The 25,340-nt window shown below is 38.1% G+C and overlaps 2 protein-coding genes across 3 annotated transcripts in view; one reads left to right on the top strand and one right to left on the bottom strand.

The window, feature by feature from the left end:
- Nucleotides 1–992: 992 nt before the first annotated feature.
- LOC308698057 (adenylate cyclase type 8) lies at nucleotides 993–13,437 on the bottom strand. The gene is made up of 19 exons (XM_081377897.1): nucleotides 13,336–13,437; nucleotides 11,604–12,554; nucleotides 11,278–11,427; nucleotides 10,984–11,114; nucleotides 10,520–10,631; nucleotides 10,242–10,369; nucleotides 9,815–9,973; nucleotides 9,508–9,697; nucleotides 9,196–9,381; nucleotides 8,085–8,185; nucleotides 7,764–7,968; nucleotides 6,944–7,042; nucleotides 6,686–6,858; nucleotides 6,512–6,593; nucleotides 5,557–5,715; nucleotides 2,971–3,117; nucleotides 2,780–2,872; nucleotides 2,570–2,687; nucleotides 993–1,843 (listed from the first exon to the last, which is right to left on the bottom strand). Exons 2-19 carry the CDS (start codon nucleotides 12,492–12,494, stop codon nucleotides 1,425–1,427), a joined length of 3,543 nt encoding a protein of 1,180 aa, XP_081234023.1. The 5' UTR covers nucleotides 12,495–12,554; nucleotides 13,336–13,437; the 3' UTR covers nucleotides 993–1,424.
- A 5,276-nt stretch (nucleotides 13,438–18,713) lies between these two features.
- efr3bb (EFR3 homolog Bb) overlaps nucleotides 18,714–25,340 on the top strand; it is a 54,576-nt gene continuing 47,949 nt past the window's right edge. Inside the window, exons 1-2 of one of the 2 annotated variants that reach the window (XM_081378898.1) lie at nucleotides 18,714–18,883; nucleotides 19,309–19,475. In XM_081378898.1, coding sequence (XP_081235024.1) covers nucleotides 19,469–19,475 — 7 coding nt within the window. In that variant the 5' untranslated portion in view covers nucleotides 18,714–18,883; nucleotides 19,309–19,468. The remainder of the gene's footprint in view (nucleotides 18,884–19,308; nucleotides 19,476–25,340) is intronic. The other variant, XM_081378899.1, reaches the window with a different exon arrangement.

Below are 25,340 nucleotides of genomic sequence, written 5' to 3' on the forward strand. Positions count from 1 at the left end.
GATTAGTCCCGATAAGAGACTAACCACAACTAAGTTATTCCTTTTTATTATGAAAAATTTGTCATGAAAATGTCTACAAATTTATTAGGTTAAAAAAACATATAGACAGTGTTTCACGAGTCGGGTCACAGAGAACCATTTAAATAATTATGACCACGAATCCCTGGTTCGAAACAAATGATTCGCAAAAAGGTTTCGAAGCTTCACGAAGCAGTTTCGAAAGCGTCCATGACTACTAAAAACAATAGGCCTAATACACGCTATCCTCTTCAAAAAAAGTTAAGGATTAAAATCTTTCTGTTTGAATTTTACATTTCATAAAATAACTGTGGTCAATAACTATTTTGGCGTGAACTAGTTATCATGGTAAAGTTTTTGTAAGGGATGGGAATCATGGGATAGGCCAACTTTGGTATCTGGGAACCCGAGCCTGGCTTTTTATCATAAAAAAAGAGAACAGAAAAAAGGTAAATACATTTATTTATTTTTATTTCATTCATACATATAAATATTGGCCTATGCAAATTCATTCATACATATAAATATTGGCCTATGCAAATTGTTCCATCATGCAAATTCACGTAATTGTGTAGCAGTACTAGAACAAAGAATACCATGGTGTTATCATGGCAAATTTGTTTGGACAAATTCTACAAAAAAGCTACAAAATCAGTTTGTGGTGAACGTGTGTAGGTGTTAAGTATGACATTTTCTATTTTAAATAAGATACTCTGATCATGAAAGTATTTCCTGGTAAATAAAGGTGGTTTTATGTAATATCTCTTTTAGCACACATTACTAACTACAGTGTAGTTCCAAGGCAATATAAAATGGCTGTTACACATGTATTTTTACATTTTAAATGGCATTTACATATATAACATCTCAGTGGAAATCAGAAACAAACGTCTTATGTAAACAAAGAAAAAGTCAAGAATAAAGACTCTTAACGTATAAAACTATATGTTAATGTTAAAAACAAATATTGTAGTACATTTTCTCAATCTTTATTATTCTCCTGAGGTACAAAAGAATTCTAGTCATCACGAAACTTAAAAAGAAGTGACAGTTTGTGCACAATTTGTATCTGTGGTACATATGAGGTAATTTATGCTGTCATGGCATGAATGAGGATCAATTCATTCTATCTGAATGTTTACACTAACTGTATCAAGGTAAAAAAAAATATTACCTGCAAAGTCTCCTTATATTTTGATCTCATTGGATTGTTTCATTATAAGAAGTTAAAAGTGAAATTTATGAAAATATAATTAAAAAAAATACTAAAAATATGTTCTACAGACAAGTCCATATGAGGATTTTATATGATATTTGAGGTATCCTTTCAAAGATGAAGGCAGTGTCTTAACTGAGTGTCATTCAAGTTACAGTGAATGCAGGTTTGATGTGTCACATCATAATCTTTAGTGGCTAAAGTTGCTGTTTGGCAGAGTGAAACCTCCATTGGTACCTCTCTGTTTCTCTCTGTGAATGGCCTTTACAAGGCCAAATACCACAGTGGCCAGGGTGGTCCTCCCACTGCGTCCATTCTTTCCTCTGTCTGCAATACCGTTGCTTGCCATCTGACGCCTTTTGGTGCTGATGAAGAACGTTCGGACACGTCCCTTTCTCTCACTGACGCCCTTGATGTATATCTCACCACGCAACTCTAGCACGAAGCCCCAGTCTGCTAGAATATTACGTGTGCCCTCGGGGACCTGAATCCTTCCACTGACTCCAGTACTGTCCATCCGACTTGCCAAATTCACTGTCATACCCCAGATATCATACTGGGGTTTGGTGGCACCGATGACCCCAGCAACAACAGGGCCATGGGCAATTCCTAGGGGGGGAATATTGAAGTTACTCATATATACTCATTGTTATTGTCATAAATTATAGGTAACTGTATAGACTTCATATTCAGAGTAGATGGCATATTTAAAGGGACCGAATTTTTTTTTTTTACAAGATAAGCATTTTGGCATTTTGGCAATAGTGGCCTAATGTTAAGAGAGTCAGACTCTCAACCTGAAGGTTGTGGGTTCAATTCTCAATACTGGCAGGAAATGACTGAGATGCCCTTGTGCAAGACACTTAACCACACAGCAAAAAATGTCTGCCCACTGCTCCAGGTGTGTGTGTCCACGGTTTGCAGTGTACTTACTCACTACTCCTAATGTGTGTGCACTAAGTTTAATGGGTTAAATGCAAAGGACAAAGTATGGGTTACCATTCTTGGCCTTCACATGTCACTTTCACTTTACAGTGACCAGGGTCTGTCAAGATCCAAAAAGGGCAAGCCTTCTGAAGCCATTCAATGCTAATTATTGTAATTAATCTAGCTGAATTATTTCTTAAATGTGGCATGAACCAAAACCAAAAGGCTGTGAAAGACAGACGTACAGTCTGTTCAATATTTTATACAACCCATGTTTTTATGTATTGTGATTGAGACCCAGGTACACAACAACAGTAGAAAATATTTACTTCTATCCCTTACAGACTCATTTGCATTAGATTAGATATAGCATCTACTTTGACTGAGGTCTATTCCACTAGCCATTACCAACGCGCAGCTGGAAATTGTTTGAAGAATGTTTGTTGATCTCGCTCAGAGTCTCTTGCATAGCCAAAGCGAACAGAACCAACTCACTGATATGATGCAAGTCATTTACAGCACAATACTGTCAGGATGAAGCACAGAACAATTATAGTGCATTACAGTTCCAAATGTATATAATTAAGAAGGCTAATCAAATAAATTAGAATGGTTTACCTGTTTATCGGGTGATAAACCAGATGCTGCCATGTAGCAACTGCCAATGGTTTTGATTTTCTCAATGTTCAAAAAATACGACTCCTCTAACAACTTTTCCAGAGAGAAACAAAAACAATGAGGGCTTTGTATAAGACAGATGAGAGAAAAAACATCAGCAAAAAAAGTACAACCTTTCATCAAAGTCCTACCTCATCAAAGTCCGCAATGATCTCATTGAGCAGTCTGAGACACTCAACTCCCTCGTGATTGATCTCCTTCTGCTCATAGTAGTCATTAAAGCCAGCGATGGAGGCAAACATCACCCCCACCTCATCATAGGACTGAGAGTACAGCTCCTGAGAGGACAAAGACAACATGATGCATGGACTTTTATTTGGTCTTTGTAGTTTATTAGCTGTGGGTCATTACCACCATTGCTTTTGCAACATTTTCTGTGAATGTCTGAGACTTCTGATAAATTAGCTGCTATAGGTAAATAATTAGAAAAATGACTATTTGCATACAAACCAGTGTGTATGATTCCGATAATAAGTATTAAAATAATATGCTACCAAAAACCAGTTTGCAATATCAAGCAGCATAACGGATTGTTTTTGTACAGGTAAAATAAAACAAAATAACAAAATGTTATTGATACCTCAAACTGTGTGGGTTGTTGAGGTGTGATATATCTTATTAAAGGTGCAGTATGTGATTTCTGAGAATCGTTGTTGAACACTGTTGATATTTGAAATCAAACCAAATAAACACAACCCTCCCTTTATTGCTCCGCCCCCAAAATGTACAAACACACAATGCAGTGGATGTTTCTTTATCATAGCTGAAGCGACGCAAAATAACGATTCATGAAAAATAAATATTTAATAATTAATTATTTAAAAAAATTATTTATTATTTTTTCTATCTGGAGCGCACATCAATCATGCTGAATCAAACTGGTATTTACCATTTCACATAAAAAGAGAACACATACCTATTCAGTTGCTGCTTCCATTTATTTGCGATCACAGGAACGCACAAAACAACTCCATTAAGGCTTTTAAGTCCAAGCTTACACAATAAAAAAAAAAGATAATATATCATGTTTACGTCATATTTCTGAGCATTTCTATTAATTTTCCACGAAGTGATGTGATCTCTCCCGTCTCGCTATACTCTTCAGTCAGAGCACACACGGATGCATTAGTCCAGTCTCAACAAAGGCACAGGGAAGAGACAGATAAAACATGTAACCAAATAAATACACAATTATAATCATATATGATTTGTCTACGCTCTTCAAGTAGACCTTGGGATTTTATATAATCATATGTGTATTTATTATGACAGTGGTTAGCATAAGTAGCCTTTAGCATCACATATATATATTTCTGCCTCATACGGTGATCATAATCCCCATCGGATCGCAAGAAAATGATTTCAAACACTCGCTGGTGTCTGAAAGTGAGTTTGCAGCTGAATTTTCTTTAAAATGTCTTAAATGTTGAAGTTAGCTGGTAGCCTGATATAATAACATGGGAAATTAACAGCGGTGTTGACCGTCTCCTGACTCAGGTAAACTCTGCCTTTGTTCATGACCGCTCCTCAAGCCCCAGTTGGCCCGTTTTCGGACCAAGGTATTCGGCGGGCCAAAAACCCCTGACTGTTGGCCCCGAGGAAGCCCCGATAAGGCCCGATCAAGCCCGGAAGTGACAGTAGAAATGCGACTGGCCCTGGCACGCACTAGCACGCTCGCTTTTTAGCCCGACAGTGGAAACACAGCTAATGACACTCAAAACTGTCCTGTTACTAGAGCTAATTACAACAACAATATTAGTTCTGTTCACAGTCACTGTAAAACCAATGTTACTCACTATGGAGCAGAAACAACACAACCTTTGCATCTGTTTTCAGGCCTTCCCACTTAAAGGAGAACTCCGGTCAATTTTAACATTGAGCTCATTTTTTTGTAAATTTGGAGTGCTGTCAGTACAGAGAACAACGACAAATATCGGTGTTGCCTACACCCTGTTATCCTCTTTTTAAAATTTGCACCCTGTTGTAACATCATTTTTATTAATATCTTTCACATCTACTGCAGTCAGATTCACCCGTGATCACTCTGAAGGAATCACTCACATTACCTGTGCACTTGTAATGACACATCAAGGATGTTAAGAGGCTAAAAGCAGGTTTAAAACTTGCCCCATTGAAGTCAACAGGGTGCAAATTTTAAAAAGAGGATAACACGGTGTAGGCAACACAGATTTTTGTCGTTGTTCTCTGTATTAACAGCACTCCAAATTTACAAAAAAATTAGCTCAATGTTAAAATTGACTGGAGTTCTCCTTTAAGGCATCTCCAGCGCTTGAAAGCTTTTCTAATATTACCCCGGATCCTAAAGCCCTTGCCTGATCATAACCCTTCTTATTCCAGTGATATTCCTCTGAGCTTTTCACTTTGTAATGTCTCTCAGCCATCTCTCTTTCTACAGTCTTTCTTCAAATCTCCCTCTTGCTCACTCTCTCTCCTCCCCCATCATGAGTGGACACGCCTCCTACAGCTGATTGGCTACATGTTTATTGCGGTGCTTAGTCCGATCCACTTTCAAAACCATTTTTCAAAAATCGCTTACTGCACCTTTAAGCTATTACTGTTTTCACCCAGCGGATGATTAGATCACCCTTGCATCATGGGAGCAAATTCTGCACAGGCAAGCACCACTCAGATTTTCTTCAAGTTTGCTCAAAATTAATATCATCACTGATAGTTGCTTATATATGACTCTAATGTACCTGGTCATTTCTGTTCCTCTCTAGGAAGTGACGAGCAACGTGTGCAGGCAGGATGTTGTGCAGTAGACACTCATTGTGTTCTCTCAGGTCTCTCATCTCCTGCACTTCCTGCTGAGCTTGCAAACGCCACAGGAAGTCAAGCCGTGTTGTGGCCTCCCACTGAATCAGAATGAGATGGCACAGAATAAGGAAAGATCCCAGATGTGTATTACAGTTTTCTACATTTTACTATTCTCTGCCTGACTACATGTTATATAGAGAATATAATGCTTCACGGCAATGTGTTGTCAAAACGGAATACTGAAACCAGGGTTGCCAACTTTTGGAGTGAGAATTATACAAAGTTATACACAAAAACCTTGCAACACAAATTTGTGTATTATGATTGTGATTGTAACAGAATTTCATTAAGTTTAGTTTCTGTTTTTATTAGTGCTTGATACAAATTTCACAATTTTAATTCATAAGCTTGCGATATGATTCCTATCTTGATTCAATATCGATTCATTTGGATAAATCTCAGGTACAGTAGCTACATGTCAATTTTTCTCAAGGAAAAATCTCTCAACCAATGCTGTAAACATACAGGGAGCCCTGTCAACTGGTATTATTATTAAAGGTTAAATTAACAACTCAAATTAATAATCGTTATCTCAGACGTGTAAATCTGCTTGTGTGCACAAATACTACATTTCACAATGCTGCCTAAACATCTTTGGTGAGTGTTGCACAGGTAGGGGTCAGCAGCTTATATACAATAACTTTGCACGGTGTGGGGAAAATATGATTGGTACAGACTGGTCCAATCAAGAGGTTGCAGGTCTTCATTGGCATAAGATTTACTTTGGCAGCGTGAGAGCGTCAGACAAAGCCTGAAAGCGTGTCTCACGCCAAATCCATGATAGTTGGCAACCCTGCTGAAACTGAAAAAAAAAAAAACCTGAAAGATTCATACCCGTCGTCCATTATAAATCACAGCTATGATGAACATTGCAATCAACATAATTGAGACTCCCTTTCTTCTGAGGTAGTGGGACCTTGAAAGTATAAAATGCAAATACTTCATTAGCATGAATTTGTTTATTTAAAAGTATTTCTAAATAGTGATAGATTTATGATAGACACTCACCTACTTAACTGTTTCTGCTCTGGTTGATGTACATACAGCATGTGGAAGGACACTTCGATGAAGTAAGTATAGACAGCCACCACTAACAACAGAATAGTCAACTTCAAGAGAGAGCTCATCCTCAGGAACACAGCACAGGTCACTATTGAAACCACCCCACTCAGAATGAAGAACTGTGTATATAAATATAATAGGCATGAAATATAATAACAGGTAGGTGGAGTCTTCACAACAGGACAGTTTATATGGAAGTCACACCTCTGGATAGGTGCAGGCAGTAAATGGCTTCTGGCTGGTCTGATAGTCCTCTGTTTCACTGGTGTTTATTTCTCTTGTCTCAGTGGCGTTGCACCATATCTGGATAAGCACAAGATGAAAAATTATAACGAATGGACTAAAATTGACATTGTAAAGCCCAATTTTTATCTTCCAACAATTAAAACAGAAGGTGGAACACTATGAAACAGTTTAAATAATTTGACGTGGTAAGAATTTAGGATTTAACTTACTTTTATCCAAATCAACTTAACAAAATACAAGGTGAGCAGGGTTAAGTGTCTTGCTCAAGGGTTGTGTCTAGATAACCCTCTCTAAAATATTTTGCGAGATTCACATTAGACATTCATAAACAGTTAATTTTAAATCGCACAGTAATCCTAATCTCTAACCCTAACCTTGGTAATAACTCATCCAAATCTCACGAGAGTTTCATAGAACAATGTTTACCACCTAGAAACAACCTTGGTCAAGGAACCAATGATGCTTGAATCCCAGCCCTGAGCTTTACCCACTATGCCACACCATCCAAAAAAAATTCCACAGTAATCCTATCTCTTACCCTAACCTTGGTAATAACTCATCCAAATCTCAAGAGAGTTTCACAACAACCTCAAAACAACCTTGGTCAAGGACCCAATGATGCTTGAATCAGCCAACCATCAGTTACCAGCCCTGAGCTTTACCCACTATGCCACACCATCCAAAAAAAACCTATATGTTTTGTTTGGGTATTTCTCTAGAGGCAAAATGATTTACCTCCTAAAATGCCATCATAATCACAGAATCCAAAAAGTCTCACCATGTCAAAGAGGGCCATGCCAAAATTGATGGCTATAGCTGCGACCGTGAGAATGTTCCGCATACTGTTGTTTTCATGGACCCAGCAGCAAAACTGCTGAAGGATGCCAGGAGAATGTTTAAACTCTTCAGCCAGGACCATCACAAGCAATAATAGATATCCCAGCAATAACAGACAAAACTGTAATGCTGTCCAGTGAAACGACCTGCAGATAAGACAGTGGGGAATGGAGGTGAAATTTAACATATCTAAGCTCTATGAAAATGTGACAAAAATATAATCTTTTTCAGGTGCTAAACATCAGTTGAGCTGACTCTTTACCTTGGTACAGGGATGAGGGCTTGGACAGCCATGAGGAGAAGAAACATGATGAAGGAGCATACTAAATTGGTCTTAAACATCTCATCCCTCACCTGTGAGAACTGAACCAAGGAGCAAAATATAAACAGTCAGTTTTTTGTTTTAGTTTCAAAAGACACCCTTAGGTTTAGAAAGAAAACAAATCTTTGGGCATTTACACATTTCAGTAACTTCATGTTTTATGATCAATTGGATTGCTAAATTATTTTCATGATGGTCTTTCCATGATCTAGACTATACAAACCAGTGTTATTAGTCGAGACCAGCTCATTCAAGTCTGAGTCAAGACAGAGACCAAGTCAAGTCTGAGTCAAGTCCTCGTGCTCCTGAATTCATGACAGGACTCAGGCCCTGTGTACACCAGGTATTAAGATGCGTTTTGGTTGATCGGATCAAGTGGATAATGCTAAATACAGGTGTAAATGTTTTGAGCTTGTCCACTTTCGACCACTTCCAGAAGTAGTCGAAAACGCATTTGACCGGATTGCTTTCGTAGTGTAAATGCTCATGTGGTCAAAAGCGCACGAACAGCCACAAAAGACCACCTACTCTCCACCTACTGACCTAACACTTAAACATTACGGGAAGTGTGCTAGCCATATGGGATTTAAACTTTGTCGGCTGAAGACCCAAATTTGGTTTGAAGACGAAAAACGTACCAAGCACAATATTCTCTCTCCATTCCTGATTTCTAACACACACTCACAGCATTCAGCGTTGTCTCGCGGCTGTCAGAGCAGAAACGAAAGCTGCTGCTCTTTGTATGTTTTTCCGTCGTCTCAGGACGCGCTCATATGTAAATTGCGCAAGCTTATTTTTGTCCATTAGATCGAAAGATCTGAAAAAAACATAGATTTTCTTGCCCATAGACCCTCCCCTTGAAGAAATCAGGACAGAAGTGGTTGAAAGTGGACAAAAGAGATTAAAATACCAGATGTAAATGGCTATGTGTCTCCCTCGTCTACTTGTGATCCGATTGACCAAAAGGCATCTTAATATATTAGGTGTAAACATAGCCTTAGTCTCGAGTCCAAGACAATATTTTTATCACATCACATCCTGCCCCTTGTACCTTCTCCTCAATGTGTGTATCCTTAAACACCAATGTGGCTGAAGTAATGTGCTCTTGACGCATGCGCTCACTGCTGCGGAGATCAACTGCATGCTCTATCCGTTTGTTGATCTCCTTGGATGTGGATCTGCTCACTGAGGTTGTAGGAAGTTGTGTGTAAGAGCCACCGGAGAAGGACGCCAAGATCTGCAAGGTTAAAGTTCACCAGAGAGGTAGACCCATTATACAAGAATTGGAATTCATCTTCAGTGTTATTCTTCTACTGATAGAGAGCCATACACAGTTAATATCAATGATGTTGCTAAATGGAACCTCTTTGTTCCAGGGACGGGTTTTTGGATGATCAGCTTTAATTTCATCTAGGTCCTCTTCCTTGTGGCAGATAAGGAAAGTGTCAATTTTGTGTTTTCGTAGGAACTCATTGCGTTCATATCCATGCCCGTCCTCTGTTTGGTAGTTCCCATCCAAGCAGTCCAGAGTAGCGCGTGAAATGTGTATGCGTCTGTTGATAAAGTGGACAGTCAGAAGAGAGTGTTACATACAAAAGCAGATCCTCTTAACACTAAAGTGGAATGTGTTTATATGATATCTACTCCTGTATAAAGTTTTGGTCACTCACCCAGGGATCCCCCCTGCTTCAAGCATGTTGGCAATGCCTACATCCCAGGACCACACATCAAACTGCCATTTTTGTAGGCCAAGAACCCCACAAAGAACAGAGCCAGAGTGGATCCCAATCCGCATATCCATGTCAAAGTTCAGCTGTTTCCTTATAGATCTAAGAATATACAGATATAAATCCTTAATGCCTCTACAAATAAGCTCAGAAGGAGAGCAAACTATTATTAGTTTAAGCCACAAATATATGTGGAGCCATTGATTCAGCTTTCCAGATTTAGGCAACCAAAATGATGTTTACCTTATCCAGTGCTACAGTCTTTCATTGTATGCACTTTGATCGCCTAAAAAGCACACTATTTCTAATTCTACAGAAACTCTCTGAACTTATTGGTTATACAGGGAATATCAATAGCATGGTGTTGTACCGTATAGTGCTGATCATAGCTAGTCCCATCTCCACACAGCATCTGGCATGTGCCCGCTGAGGCTCTGGTACTCCAGACACACAGTAGTAACAGTCCCCTAAGATTTTTATTCTCAAGCAGTCATATTCCTAAAAAGACACACATTGGAAATATCAGCTGAACACGTCTTATAGGAGTTTTAAAATGGACTATGGTGTTCTGTCAGTGATTTTAATTTAAGACACTCTGTTGGAAGCTCTAAAATACTTCAGAAAATCAAATAAAATCTGAAAGCATACCTCGGCTAGCCGGTCGAAACGTCCAAAGAGCTCATTGAGTAAGCGCACTAACTCCTGAGCGGACATGTTCATGGATAATAGTGTGAATCCCTTTATATCAGCAAAGAGGATACTGGGAAAGAAAGATAATGATGAGGTAGTGATAAAGATTAAGTAGTGACAGTATTATAAATATTTTTTAATTATATTCAATATAAAAGGTTACTATAATAGTTTACTATAATCTACAAATCAGTTTTGAAATTCATCATCTTTCCATAAGGACCAAACTGCACATTACATTTCCAGTGGAATTGGGGTGTTAAGGACAACACTGACATTGCATTATTTAGGTGATCCAAATGGTTGTTTTTTTAATCCAAATGATCTCATCTAGAAACAATATTTCACTAGGAATGGAATGGTCATATATTCTATTCATCCTTGCTGCATAATTTATCGCTAAAACATGTCCTGTTAGATACCTGACATCTTTGTATTGATGGATATATATTTTGTGAAATTGCTGTGGATCAAGGTCATCATCCATAGAAGTCATATCAGCAATCATCTCCAAGGCAACAAAGCGGGGTATGATCGACAGCACCAAACGTTCCTGAGGCGGGAACAAAAGCTGACCTCAGATTTTCTCACTGAACCAACTTTGACACATACTAGATGTGTTCTTCCAATCGTCCGTATTAACGCTAATTTGTTAACATCACTGGACAAAGGACACTGGAATCTCAGCAAAACATACAGACTTCAGTTCCACTTGCCTGTCTCTGGTTTTCCATTTCTAGTTTCATGCGGCCTTCGATGCAGCGGCGTGTCTCAAGAAAGGCTTGTCTCTGGGACCGGTCGGTCAGGTAATGGATGAACAGACCTGCCACATTCATGCATGTGTACAGTAAAGCCTTGGCGAGAATCTAAAGACAAAGAGGCCAATTGAGAACCAGTCTCTTAGAAAGGAAAATTAAATGATTGTACCTGGGATGACTAGACCTAGATTTATAAATGATTTGTTTGGTTAGACAAGGAACTCATACATCAACATCTACATCCATGTCATTGACTCATCCATACATCTACCATTCATCTCTACCTTTCTTAGCAGTCCTACTTCACTGAGGTGACGTATGGTATCTGCAATGAGGTGCAGTATGGAGGTGAGTGTGCCAGCTCCGATTGCCCAGAGCAGTGACAGTGGCAGCAGAGTGTATGTGGCAAACAGGTTGAACAGAACATACCAGGATTGGTCTCTTTCCAATCCGTATGCCAGCCCCCCCAATATCTGAGCAGTCTGTGACAGCCAGCTAGCCATACCAGCGTAATGCAACCATCTTGGGGAATGTGAGCGTTTACAGGTGAGTACCAAAACACACAGGGCAGTTGCGCAGGCCATGAAGAACCCTGTAAACCAGCCCAGCAGTATGTCCGAACTGTCCGGTGCCAGGGCCAGGTAGAGCAAAAGCAGGTGTAGTTTGGCAGCTGCATCAATAATGTTGGTGACAACTAATGAGGTTCTTCTAGTGTGTGATGAATGGCGCTGGTAGAGTTTCTCGAGATCTTTGGATTTGAAGATGTGTCTCAATGTTGGCATATACACCCCATGGATGATGTGGCCCCAGTGCACAAAAAAGTCAGCATCACTGACGTAGTCCGCAGATGCTCCAGTCTGTGTACTAGATGCACTGCCTCGTTCCCCGAAAAAGGATGGATGAACTCTGGCAACCGAGGAACGCCGTTTAGTCATACCCCGTGATGCTTTACTGCGTATCTGTTGGTTGATTTCCTCAATATAGGCATCAGTGACATGAATCTTTTGGGCTGGCTCCATGCCGAACTGCTGCCTCAGCCCCTGTTGGCTGATGATGTGTTTCACTGCGTTCTGCCACAGCAGTTGTTTGCGCCGTACGCTAGGTGACATTGAAGTGGGTATGCAGGATGGTGGCTGCATATTGTGGATGTCAGTTGTGTCACTAAACGTCACCATGACAATCACAGGCGTATCTTGCCACCATTACCCATGACATAGGGACTCGCTGAATCACCCCTTCAAAGAAAAGAAAAAAGGAAATTCAGCACTTCATATGTATTTTCTCTAAAGCCATAAGCACTTCACTCCTAGAATTTAAATAAAAAGTAGAAACTTCTCTTTAAATAAGACTTCTTGTTGCTTTCCCTGTAGCTAACTGCATTAGTTACATTTATTCTACAGATGTACAAGTTACAACTTTGTTGACACATCAGACTGAACTGTTTAACTGGACCTGTGATGTCACCCTATGCTCTAAAAGAGGCTGCCAGATTTAGCACTGAGCTCCATAATACTGTTAGCTGCTATAAACAATCCCTTAATGTGTGGCTCCATCTCGCCGTACACAACCCATCCCACACCTGTGATCCCAACTTTAACCAGCTCTTACTCAGAAAGCATAGATCAGTATACAGAATTCAAATGTAAACAGAAGTGGTCAATGAAAGAGATCTTTTATGCAACCATTACCACAGCGTACAGTACATGTAAATGTTGTTTCTAAAACTAAATAAAATGCTGGTAAAAAATTATAATACAATTTTTTTCAGTTAATTTCTAAATAAATAACCATTTATTTTTACACTAATATAGAAACTGACTGGAAAATATTATAAATTACACATTAGGATTGTTTTCAAGTAAAATACATACAAAACAGATTATTTATAGATAAAAAATACATTATATTTTGATGTATAAATAATTTTGATGTACATTTATACATTAATATAGAAATATATATTCATCGAACATTTCCAATAGTTTACTTATCAATCATAAAAATGTATTTGCTTACCTGTGAGTTAATAAACTTCCCAAAGCTTCTTTGTACATTTTGCTGCTCTTTGAAAAATCCACTTGTTCATCTCCATCGAAGAATCGTTCCTTTGATTCTCTTCATCCTACATATTGTTGTTAAACACAGTATTCTTCTCAAAATGCAGGTAAAGGAAGACACAGGCAAAATACCTACGCAATCTAGATACCAACTTGCTGATGAAAAAGCACAACACGTTTTTACCATTCATTGAGCTGAGAAGCGATCAACAGATTGCCACGCCGAAACCGAGACGGAAGCTCAAGTTTCCCAAATAGGATTACTTACTCAGCACTCATGCCCTGGCTACTCAAAGCATCCATCACTGACATCACATGATGCACAGTAGAGAAAACTTTAGCTGACAAGAGCCCTTCAGGGTCAAATGTCAGTACCTTAAAAATTCTGGGAGAATTGTCAATATATCTCTCATGAAATATATGTTATTAGTATAAAAGGCTAAACAATGTAAATGCAAAGAATACAAAATAAGTGCAGTGTAAAAATGGCACATACTATTTGGACACTACATTTATATTTAAAATAATAGAGATGAAATGCAGGCAGGGCAGGGCAGGGCATAGAAATATATATATATAGATGCCTCATAGGCGGGCATTCCAATTGGCCGCTATACGTAAGCCATCCGCCATATTGGAGTGGTCCATGAACATTCAAGAGTGAGTTGACTGAGCGTCTACAACAGTAGTTAGATGCACAAATGAATAAAATATCTATGTAATAGACTTCAGCAGATAGTTTTGCTAAACTAACACAACATGACGAAGACGTCAGCTGACATTACAAAGTTACCACAGTAAAAGTAAAAACATTACAATTATCATAGTAAAAACACAAACCAAACACATTCTCACCTGTAAAAGGTTATCCCATTTCTTCGAGAATTTAAATCTTGGCAGTTTCACAACCAGAAGCTGCACAATGATGTGGCATCATTAATTCTTACTTTAAGTGACGGCATGCTGACTGTCGCAAGATAAGTGATACGTGTCTAGAGCGGTCGAATGAGGCATCTAGGTATACATATCTGTGGGGCAGAGGAGTAAAAGAAAGTATCTGATTGGCTGAACTGAGCTAAGCAGGTCAGTAGGATCAGTTAATGTTGGCTATAAGCTGGATAAAGTGCTTGCGACAGAATTTACTATTTGTGCACTATGCACAAGACTTCAGATAGTGACCTGATGAGGAGAAAGTCACACAAGGTAAAATCAGGAAATACCAAACAATGCAAAATAAAAGCTAGTGACTCAACAACCCTTTGTACCCCACAACTGTTGTTGTACCAGGAGACAATAATGGTATCAATTGGAGATTCACATGATGTACTATTGTACCATTTATATTTTTTGTGAACCCATCAGGGCAATCATACATAAATGATTGTCCATAATCACAGTTCTGAAATAAGTGCTCATTCTCATTACACATTATACATTTCCGGAAGAAAGCGAGAGTGGTACTTGCCTGCCTGCGCTAAACTTGCTGCCAAGATATTAGCGGTCTGTGGGTAGTTACTACAAGGGTGCTGCTAGGTTGTGGCTAGAGTGTTCTGGGTGGTTCATCCACTAGGTAAAAATGGTGTGATCGCATAGAAAAATAAGTTTAATACTTAGGGTTATGGATTTCATCAAACACCTGAACCTAAGCATGTAATGCATGCCTTAGCAAGCACCACCAATGACATTTCACATGAGGAAAATGAGGAAACACCAGACAGAGTAAAATGGGTAGACATATTGAACAAATTGACCATATGGTCGCCCTGGATGTAATGTCATAGTTAATACAATGACCGAGCCACAGTCTTTATCTACAAAAAATACTGCCTCACATTAATGGAAATGAAAAGTTAAAAAAAGATTAGTGCTTTTCATGCAGCTTAATTATTGGGAGAGGATGAGATTTTACTGTGGACTGTGGTCTATGGGCTTGAGAGGGACTTAATCAGCATTAGCAATGGTAGCTTGGCTCTAATGGGATTCCCAGAGCTCACTAATCAGTTAATACACACATGATTCAATCCAGTCCTCCTCAAACAGCAGCCGATCTATCCTGAGCCGTACATGCTGCCAGGCACCTAGCTAAGCCTTCAAAACTGCTATTTCTGTTCCTGGCCAAACCCTATCTGTGCTAAACTTAGCAGTTCCTTTTCTTGTGCACAAGGAGGTCAAACCACGAGCGTTTTGGCCAACTAGTGTAACAGAGGCCAGCTAGTAAGAGTTGTGCTGGTAAAACCTCACTCCTTTGGCCTCAAGAGTAGCGTTAGCGACTGACGCTAGAGGCTGTGGTTTTTAGCATCCTTGTTAGCCTCTCATGCTGGAAACGGCGGTTCAAATCGCGCTTAGAGTGGAACCAGAGAGGTTACACTTGCTAAATTAATTATGCAAAATGTTGGCTGGAAGTGCACCTTACCGATGATGATGGATTTTAATCACTTGAAAAACGCTCCATTTATCAAAGTGGGATCCATTTATGACTTTTTAAAAGAAGGATCATAAGTGATGAGCTATCAAACAGCAGCTGATCCATTTTTGCCTGCCATGAATTGTAAACAGAAGACTGTTTCACTAAAACATGGCAAGCATTATTTAATGGTGGAACGGCCCAGAACATCTTAATGTATATCAACTGAGTGCATGATTCGTGGACACAGTTGACTGGTATACACTACAGACAGAAATATACAGTAGAAAGGAGATAACATGCTAAAGTGGCAGAGAGGTTAAACTGGGTGAGGGTGATTTAAGGTGAAGGAGAGTATTAGCTCTTCTAAAAACAACCTTAAAGAAAGTGGCACCTGGCCAGTGTAAACACACATTCATTTAGACTCATTATCTGTCTCAGCAGCATAATGTCATGATGTTAATGTTGCATTTGAATATTGAATTTAATTGGTTTATCTCTATTAGCAGCTCATTTAACTAAAGCGTTGAGAGTTTGAAACATCTATATTAATGATATTCATTTAATTTAATCAAATCTAAATTTTTCTAATCTTGATTAAGAAAAATAGACTGAGAATGTACCTGCGAAATTTCGATGGTCGAGCCTTGCCCATGGCAATGGCATGACATGCTGCCATCATGTGGTTGAATCAGCTTTGCTTCACAATGCATCACTGCTGACATGACTGCCTGGCATCACTTAAATACACACTGGGACAATTGACTGCACATCACATTTTTGACATTATTGATACTGCTTGCAATCATAATGCAATGGACTGGTCTACGGGACATAAATGAAGCCTTTAAATAAAAGGGTTATTGAGCTGTTTACACTGTCATATACAATAAAAGAGCCTGCACAGCGACAGGTAAACAAATTTATACAAAAAAACCTGCCAACCTAACACAACAATGAAGGTGGACTTGCGTTTTGCGGGAGAGTGGATGAATTCTTTCTACGCACACTGCAACAGTCACAATATGACATCACACTCTGCGCGTATGTTTTAAAAAACATAATTCAGCATATAGATAACACTTTTTTTAATAGCCCACTTCAAATGTTTATTAAAGATAAATTGCTAAAAGCTAAAAATGAAAAAAATTACATGAACAAAACATGCGTTGAAATCCTGTGAAAACAGCACCCGTCCTCCCCGTGCCCCTCCCCCATCATGAGTGGACACGCCCCCTACTGCTGATTGGATACATGTTTGTTGTGGCGCTTGGTGGGATCCACTTATTAACAGCCTTTCTCAGAATTCACTTACTGCACCTTTAAGAAAGTATCTTCATCAGCATATGTCTTCATCTGTAACTTAAGCGCAATTAAAAGACTTATTAAAAAGGCTTTCCCGTTGATTCCAGGAACCTATAGAGGCATTTCTCAGAAAATTATGAATTATTTGGTAAGACTTTACAATAAGATTTCATTTGTTAACATTAGTTAATGTCTTAACCAACATGAACTAACCATGCAGCAATACATTTGTTACTGTATTTGTTCATCTTTGTTAATGTTATTTAATAAAACTAAAGCTGTTCATTGTTTGTTCATGTTACTTCACAGTGCATTAAAGGGATAGTTCACTTTGAAATTAATTTTTGATATGTTTTAGCTTACCTCAAGGGCATCCAAGATGTAGGTGTCTTTGTTTCCGCAGTAGTTTCAATTTTGATATTTTTAGGTCAAACCGTTCTTGTCTGTCAGTCATATAATGCAGGTCTATGGTCACTGTCTCAAAACACAAGCACAGAGTCCAAATTAAAACAATTCCCCATCGTCCAAATGAAACAATTCCCCATCGTCCAAATGAAACAATTCCCCATCATAAGTACACATTGATGGCCTAAGACACGAAACGAGCGGTTTGTGTGAGAAAACGAACAGTATTTATATAGTTTTTAGCTCTTGAAAACAGCACACGTCCAAATGGTCTGACGGCGCGGGCGAGTATAGATGTATACATAGATGTCGCCTTGGCTACGGTTTCGTTCCAATGAACTGCAGTAGCGAAGGCAACATCTAGTGTATACATCTATACCCGCATAGATATATACACTAGATGTCGCTTTGCTACGGTTTCGTTCCAATGAACTGCAGTAGCCAAGGCGACATCTATGTATACATCTATACTCGCCCGCGCCGTCAGACCATTTGGACGTGTGCTGTTTTCAAGAGCTAAAAACTATATAAATACTGTTCGTTTTCTCACACAAACCGCTCGTTTCGTGTCTTAGGCCATCAATGTGTACTTATGATGGGGAATTGTTTCATTTGGACGATGGGGAATTGTTTTAATTTGGACTCTGTGCTTGTGTTTTGAGACAGTGACCATAGACCTGCATTATATGACTGACAGACAAGAACGGTTTGACCTAAAAATATCAAAATTGAAACTACTGCGGAAACAAAGACACCTACATCTTGGATGCCCTTGAGGTAAGCTAAAACATATCAAAAATTAATTTCAAAGTGAACTATCCCTTTAACTATGTAATGTAGTTAAATAATATGAACTACTGAAAACTTATTGTAAAGTGTTACCAATTATTCTGTAAGTGTTATTAATTTTAATTCACAGTATTATTGTTATTAATAATAAAAATAAACTGACACTTCAATGCATTATGAATTCATATGGACGTGTTCAGCTATTCATTTTAATTCACATTATTATTGTTATTAATAATAAAAAAGGAATCAGCAACTGACACTTTAATGCATGATGAATCAATTTGGTTTGTCTATTAATATTCATGCAGTTACATAATAATAATAATGAGATGATGATGATGATGATTATTATTCTTATTACTCGTATTAAAATGACTAAAGATTAAAAATTAATAATCTGAAAGTGGGGAGTTCCTCTATGCAGCTTTACTGTAATAGTGCAGCTTTCAGAGGAAGTGTGTGTGTCTGAATCACTACTGTGTGGAACCACCGTCATTACATGAGAGGCAGTGAATTTGAGTCACTTTTATTTATTTGGGGTCGTTGACGGATCATGAGAGGAGTTTTATGTTCTACCAGACTATGCAACTGAAAACAAGCGGTGAGGAGATAAAAATATGAGATTCGTTTTTTTTATATATAGTTATGAAAGTGTTAATATGTCAAACGAGCATGTTCAAACAATTGTTTTTAGTAACAACAACTGTACATATTACACACCCTGTCTAGACAGTTAATTTCTTACGATGTTCTTCGTATTATTTGACTATTATTAAGTCAGTTTATATACTGAATGAAAAGAAAAACGCTGTTAAAACGTGATTAATTACTAAAAGTATTTACATTCGTGTTTTGTTAGAAATCGCTCACATTAACAGATTGGAAAGCTACAAGAAAAGCATTTTTCACAACATTGGACTGATGTTATTAAACCCACAAAAACACAAACATGTTAATTGTACCTATAAATGTAAGCAGTGTTGAAGTGCAGCGGGATCTGTTTTGAATCTCATCTATGTGCTCTAGCGGTAGGCCTCACACCATCCTGGGGCTTTCCTACTGTGAGTGAACGGAAAGTAGCGTCCGCTTGCTTGGCGTGAAGTCCGGCTTTGGACCGCTGGACGCCGGTGCGTCGCAGTAACTGGTTGAGTGCAAGAGCGACATCTGGCGTAACCTGAAAGCAAACATGACCGGTATGAGCTTTATTCTACTTTATCTAAGGTTCAATGCATGTGAAGTACATACAGGTAACATATTGAAACGCATAATGAATGTATATAACTGAATGAATACCTACTAAAATTCACCATGGTAAACTAGTACGTTAACTACAGTATTTATAGTTACTATAACCTAATTGGAAACTGGTTACAACAGTTTAGACTTAGGTGAATATTTGGTTTGGTTGAATTTGGCTGTGCTGTTTGAGTATTGCAGGTATAACAGCATCTTTATTTAAGAGTTATTTTAAAGGATTTTAATTAGCTGTTTGGCATTCAGAGTATGTAATACTATTGTGTTTAATTGTCCACATCATTTAGTGTGTCTGGTGGAAGCATTTATGGCCAGTTTCCCAGAAATGAGGATTGTCCATTCATAAACACCACATCATTTTTTCAAAGAAACTGTCCTTTTAAGTTTTAGAAGATCTTTAAAATGGTCTTGAAAACAAAATGGACCCTATTTACTTTGTTAGTGCACATTACTAGGCTTGTGGTGATCAATTAATCTGTGCAAATTAATACACAAGAAAAAATTGTTTGTCATGGTAATTTTGAATCAAAATCTGAAAATTTGCTTCCGCTCTGGAATGGCTTTCCTTCTCTGATGACATCAATTTGACGGCTTGGGATGAATATCTTTCTGTTTTTCTGAATATATTTATCAATCAATCTGCCATGAGCGAGCGCTAAAGTAAAACCCCACCCTCTATTCAGTATTTAGTTTCACATCTCATTGATCTTATGTTGAATAATTGATCCATGTTTATGTTTCACATTTGGCTGAAAAAGTTCCACATGCAGATTTAGCTTAAGTTGGTCATACAAATTGAGGTGATGATGACCAACAGAAAGCCAGAAAGCTGCATGGTTTGAAAGTGACTTCAGTGTGAGCCAACAAAGTTTTGACTAAATTTACAAATGTCACTGCAATTTTATGGAATCTGCAAACTTTGGTTCAGATTTTGAGAGTACTGCACTACTAACTGGAAACATTTGTCAATTATAGTCATTTCCATTCTGCAGAAGACTCTGGAGGTTTGTTTCTGGAAGGTTTCTTTTCTTTTGGGCTTACTTCTTGTAGTCATGTTTGTTAGGACAGACCTTGGATTTGGCAAGTTTGCATTTCTCTCTCTCTCTCTCTCTCTCTCTCTCTCTCTCTCTCTCTCTCTCTCTCTCTCTCTCTCTCTCTCTCTCTCTCTCTCTCTCTCTCTCTCTCTCTCTCTCTCTCTCTCTCTCTCTCTCTCTCTCTCTCTCTCTCTCTCTCTCTCTCTCTCTCTCTCTCTCTCTCTCTCTCTCTCTCTCTCTCTCTCTCTCTCTCTCTCTCTCTCTCTCTCATTAATAAACATCTCACTGACACAATGAGTTCCACTATTCCTCCTCCGTCATTGTCTCAATAAACTCCAGAGAGAAAGAGAGTGTGGGAGTTTGTCGGACCGAGGAGACGCTGTCAGTGAGAAGGCAAGTGAGACAAGGCACAGGAATCTGCCCAGAGCTGAAGGGATGTCGTGAGCTGAACACCCTGCAAAAACCCAGTGATTGACTTTAAAAAGAGAGATCTGAGAACGCGCAAGAACCAGAGGATTTAGTTTGCTTGCTTGTTTTTTTGTTGTTGTTGTTGTTGTTGTTGTTGTTGTTGTAAAAATCAAGATTTTGAAGGATTTAATAATATTATTTCAGAAGTGTTTCGTGGGAGCTTTTCAGAGAGTTTCTATTTCGGTTGATTTGGCTTTCTGAGTATTGGATCAACAAGTTAGTTAACTTTCTGCAGTCTGTACTTTAGGACATTAGAGGATAATGTGAGTTGCAAGACAACAGGCTGCTCTCTTATATTTTTTATTTGTTAGTTTATATAGATAACCAAGAGGTTATCTAAATAAATATTTTTGTGACTTTAAGAGTTGTTTGTGAGCTGATATTCTTATGCCCATGGCTGTCCCGGAACCTGTTGCCACCCGGAGGTTGGCACTGGACTGCCGTACCCTGCTGGATCACCGCCCGAGCCGTGGTAAGAGGTCCTGTCTCTGCTAGGATACTGATGTATTCTTCTCACAGAATCAGATTTGCTCAGTGGAATGCCATTGTGCTCATGGAGCAACTCTGAAGTGATGTCATTTCACATTTAATTACATATGGCTTGAGAATTTTGGGATACTTAAAGGGATAGTTCACCCAAAAATATAAATATTCTCTCATCATTTACTTACTCTCAAGTTGGTCCAAAACTGTATCTGAAAGTTTCTTTCTTCTGTTGAACACAAAATACGATATTTTGAAGAATATGTGTAACCAAACAGTTGATGGGCCCCAATTACTTCATATTAAGGGGGAAAAAAATACTATGGAAGTCAATGGGGTCCATCAACTTTTTGGTTACCCATATTCTTCAAAATATCTTGTTTTGTGTTCAGTTGAAGAAATAAACTCATTCAGGTTTGGAACAACTTGAGGGTGAGTAAATGATTTTCAGGTTGAACTATCCTTTAATTGCAGTGTCAGCTGGTGGGTTTTAAAATGGAGGCACACTAAATTGTAGAGGTCTGAGTTAAAAAAAAAAATCACTTTTAGAAAGAAAATTTAAAGAAAATTACACATGTACAGCACAACAATATAGTTTCACTAACCTAACCTATCACTTGAAGCAAAAATCTATCCTTCTGTCCTGTTAAAAGAACACGTTTAGCAGTTAAGTGCAGCCGATTGATTGAATTTGTAGCTCCTGTTGTATGGTAGCTTGGTAAATGTGTTGGCGATCAAATATTCAATATCTCTGCTCTCTATAATTAAGGTAGTTGGTACATTATCAGTGGTAGTAGTTCAAACTAATATCATGTAGGCTAATTTACGTCTCTACAATGATTGGTTTATATACCAAGGCCAAGGATGGCTGAATCCTCCTTTTGTGATTTTCTTTTTTTTCTCAACACTCTAACCACTGAAAGTGAAAGACTCAATGGTGATTTGCACTTTTTTTAACCAACAGAGGCAAAAGTGTCCGGCTATGGATTTTGCCTTCCCTTCCCCTCACCATAGCACAGTTTTACCGTAATTTTTTTTACCAATTTTACCAGCAGATTTGGGATATTCGGGGAAGAGCAATGGTGATTCTGACTTAAGTAATATTTTTTTGGTGTTGCCGTGGTGAGATTGCATTTCTGAAACAAACACTCAAGAATAACTTGCAACTTTATTAACATTAAATCGTCCTCCCATTTTTACCTGACAAGACGCCACTGCTTGATTGATTAAATCTTTTAAAGTAAATGTAGGCCTATGTTTTAAGGTGAAAAGACAAGTACAAAGTGTAAGAATGTTGTCTGCCAATGCAAAACGTGCAATGCAATGGCACAAGATTGGTGTGGATGGTTGCCAGGTGTTGCTATGCAGTTGCTAAGTTGTTCTGGGTCATTGCTAGATGGTTGCTAGGGTATTCTGGGTGGCTGCGATATGGTTGTTTACTAACCAAAGTCTAAAGCACCCCTATTTCTTGCAAGTGCGGAGATACCTGGAGGCTGCAATTGTGACAGATTTATTTGTTGCGTCGTCTTGGAAACACTCATCTATGACATTTGGCATCTGCGCTCTGGTTGGTTTTAATGAAGCACATTTAGTTGCTAATTGGCCAAGACAAATTCCTGTGTAAATGTCACTAAAAATGTGTGCATTCATAATTGCTCCAGATCTAAAACAACTGGTGTCAAATAAATATTTTCTTCTTTTTCTCTTTTTTTTTTTTGTACATTTGCCTAAATTTGACATTTGCATCAGATTTGCTTTGACATTCAAAAAGACCTTTGATTACTATTGTAGTCTAGCAGTGTTGATTTATATATTATTGATCTGTTTATTCATATTTTAAAATATCTTTTATTTTTGTATTTTCAGTTTTTATTCTCATTTTAGTGTCAGTAATTTTGTTTTAGTGTTTTTTATTAGTTTTTGAAATAATTCAGTTTAGCTGTAATTTATTTTTATTTCAGTTTTTAGTCATTTTAGTAACTTGTTTTTTTAATTGCAAAGACAAAGATTCTTTCAAGTTTTTCATCTAATATTTTTAATATTTAATCTTGAACAAAAGCTGTATTAATAGTTTTGTTTTAGTTAACAATTATGACACTGGATATAGTCTAGTTTTGCTCTTGTTTAGAATAGATACAATCACACCATACATGTGCTTGTAAAAGTGTTTCAGATAAGATGTCTGTCATTGTAGTTGCATAACTCGAAGGCAATCTAGTGCCACTGCCAGCAGAATTTTTAGCATTTGTGAAAGCCTACACATTAGCGGTGGTGTTTGTGTGTAGCATGTTTTCCACAGCACACACATGTGAGAGGAGGAGAGAGTGTGTAGGAGGAGAGTGATGAACTGCAGGAGGAAAACCATGCAGTTTGAGAGAGAGAAAGGCTATGGTTGGAATAGCACACTAACATACTGCTCTAAAGCCCTGTTCCTGCGGTAATTATTTCCCAGGGGGACGTAAAGTAATTTCAGCATTTACAGGTGGTAGTCTGTGATTTAATTGCCATCTGATTCGGAAATGTTAGTGTTTTTTTCCTGATGTCCCTGAAGAAATTTCCAGGCTGAATTAACTAGTGTTTTTAGACAAACTCCAGAGTTTGGAGGGGTTCAATTTAATTCCTGTCTGAATCAATATCTCTGAGTTTAGGAGGAGGAACTGATGGAAAAATCTTTTTTGACCACTGCTATGTGACAGCCATTCACACTTAAAATGGCTGAATTGGCTGCAACAGGTGTGTAAAGTATAACATTTTCTATTTATTTATACATTTAATTAAAGGTGACATATTATGCCCCTTTTCACAAGATGTAATATATATCCCCAGAATGTGTCTGTGAAACTTCAGCTCAAAATACCCCCCTGATCATTTATTAAAGTTATCCCTTTTTAGGTGTGAGCAAAAACGTGCCGTTTTTGTGTGTGTCCCTTTAAATGCAAATGAGCTGCTTTTCCCCGCCCCACAGTTCCCTGAGGTCTTTATAAGACAGCTGTGAGATTGTTTGGTCATATAGTGTTCTGTGCTTGTCTGTGCAGCCAACAACACAACAGTTTGCATGCTTTGCTCAAACTTTTGTCATTGTGTTAGAACTGGTTACACTGTTGTCGCTTGTGAAAACCAAATGGCGGTGCCGTGGATGGAAACGTGCAGATTAAGGGGCGGTAATATTATAATAAAATCCCCTTCCAACGTCAGAACAAGGAATAAATGAATATAAATACATTTTAGGATTTATTCTCAAAATATATTAAAAAAGAAAACAGTTAAATTGTAATAAATTTTCTCAATATTACTATACTGTATTTTTGATCAAATAAATGCAGCATTGGTGAGCATGAGAGACATCTTTCAAAAATATAATGTATGTAATCTTACAGACCCCAAACTTTGGAATGGTAGTGTATGTTGTTTTTAGTATACATAAATAAATTCAGTATTTTCATTATTATCTGTCAATATTGATAATAAATAGCTGCTTTTTCTTTCAGGACATTGTAATGTTTCTTAAAAAGGACATAATTATATGTCAGTGTTTCTTTTTTTTAAGTTTCATGTATAAGAATCAGTGATATATACTGTCCACTGTACTGTAAGCAGTACACTAGTATTCGCTTCTGAACACAACCAGAGAGAGAGAGAGAGAGATGTTGAGGATGTGGGAGGAGCTTCTGGTGAGAATGAATGAGCACAACCCACTCTCCTCCTCTCTCTCCCTCTCTCTCTCTCTCTGGCTCCTCCTTCTTTGAGTGGTGATTGGCGAGCAGAAGGTGTACACTCGTGCATGTAAAATGAGCTTTATTCTTTTGAGACCTGTATGTG

This window comes from Scardinius erythrophthalmus (genome assembly GCF_964197995.2).
Source record: "Scardinius erythrophthalmus genome assembly, chromosome: 11".
Classification (NCBI taxonomy): Eukaryota; Metazoa; Chordata; class Actinopteri; order Cypriniformes; family Leuciscidae; genus Scardinius; species Scardinius erythrophthalmus.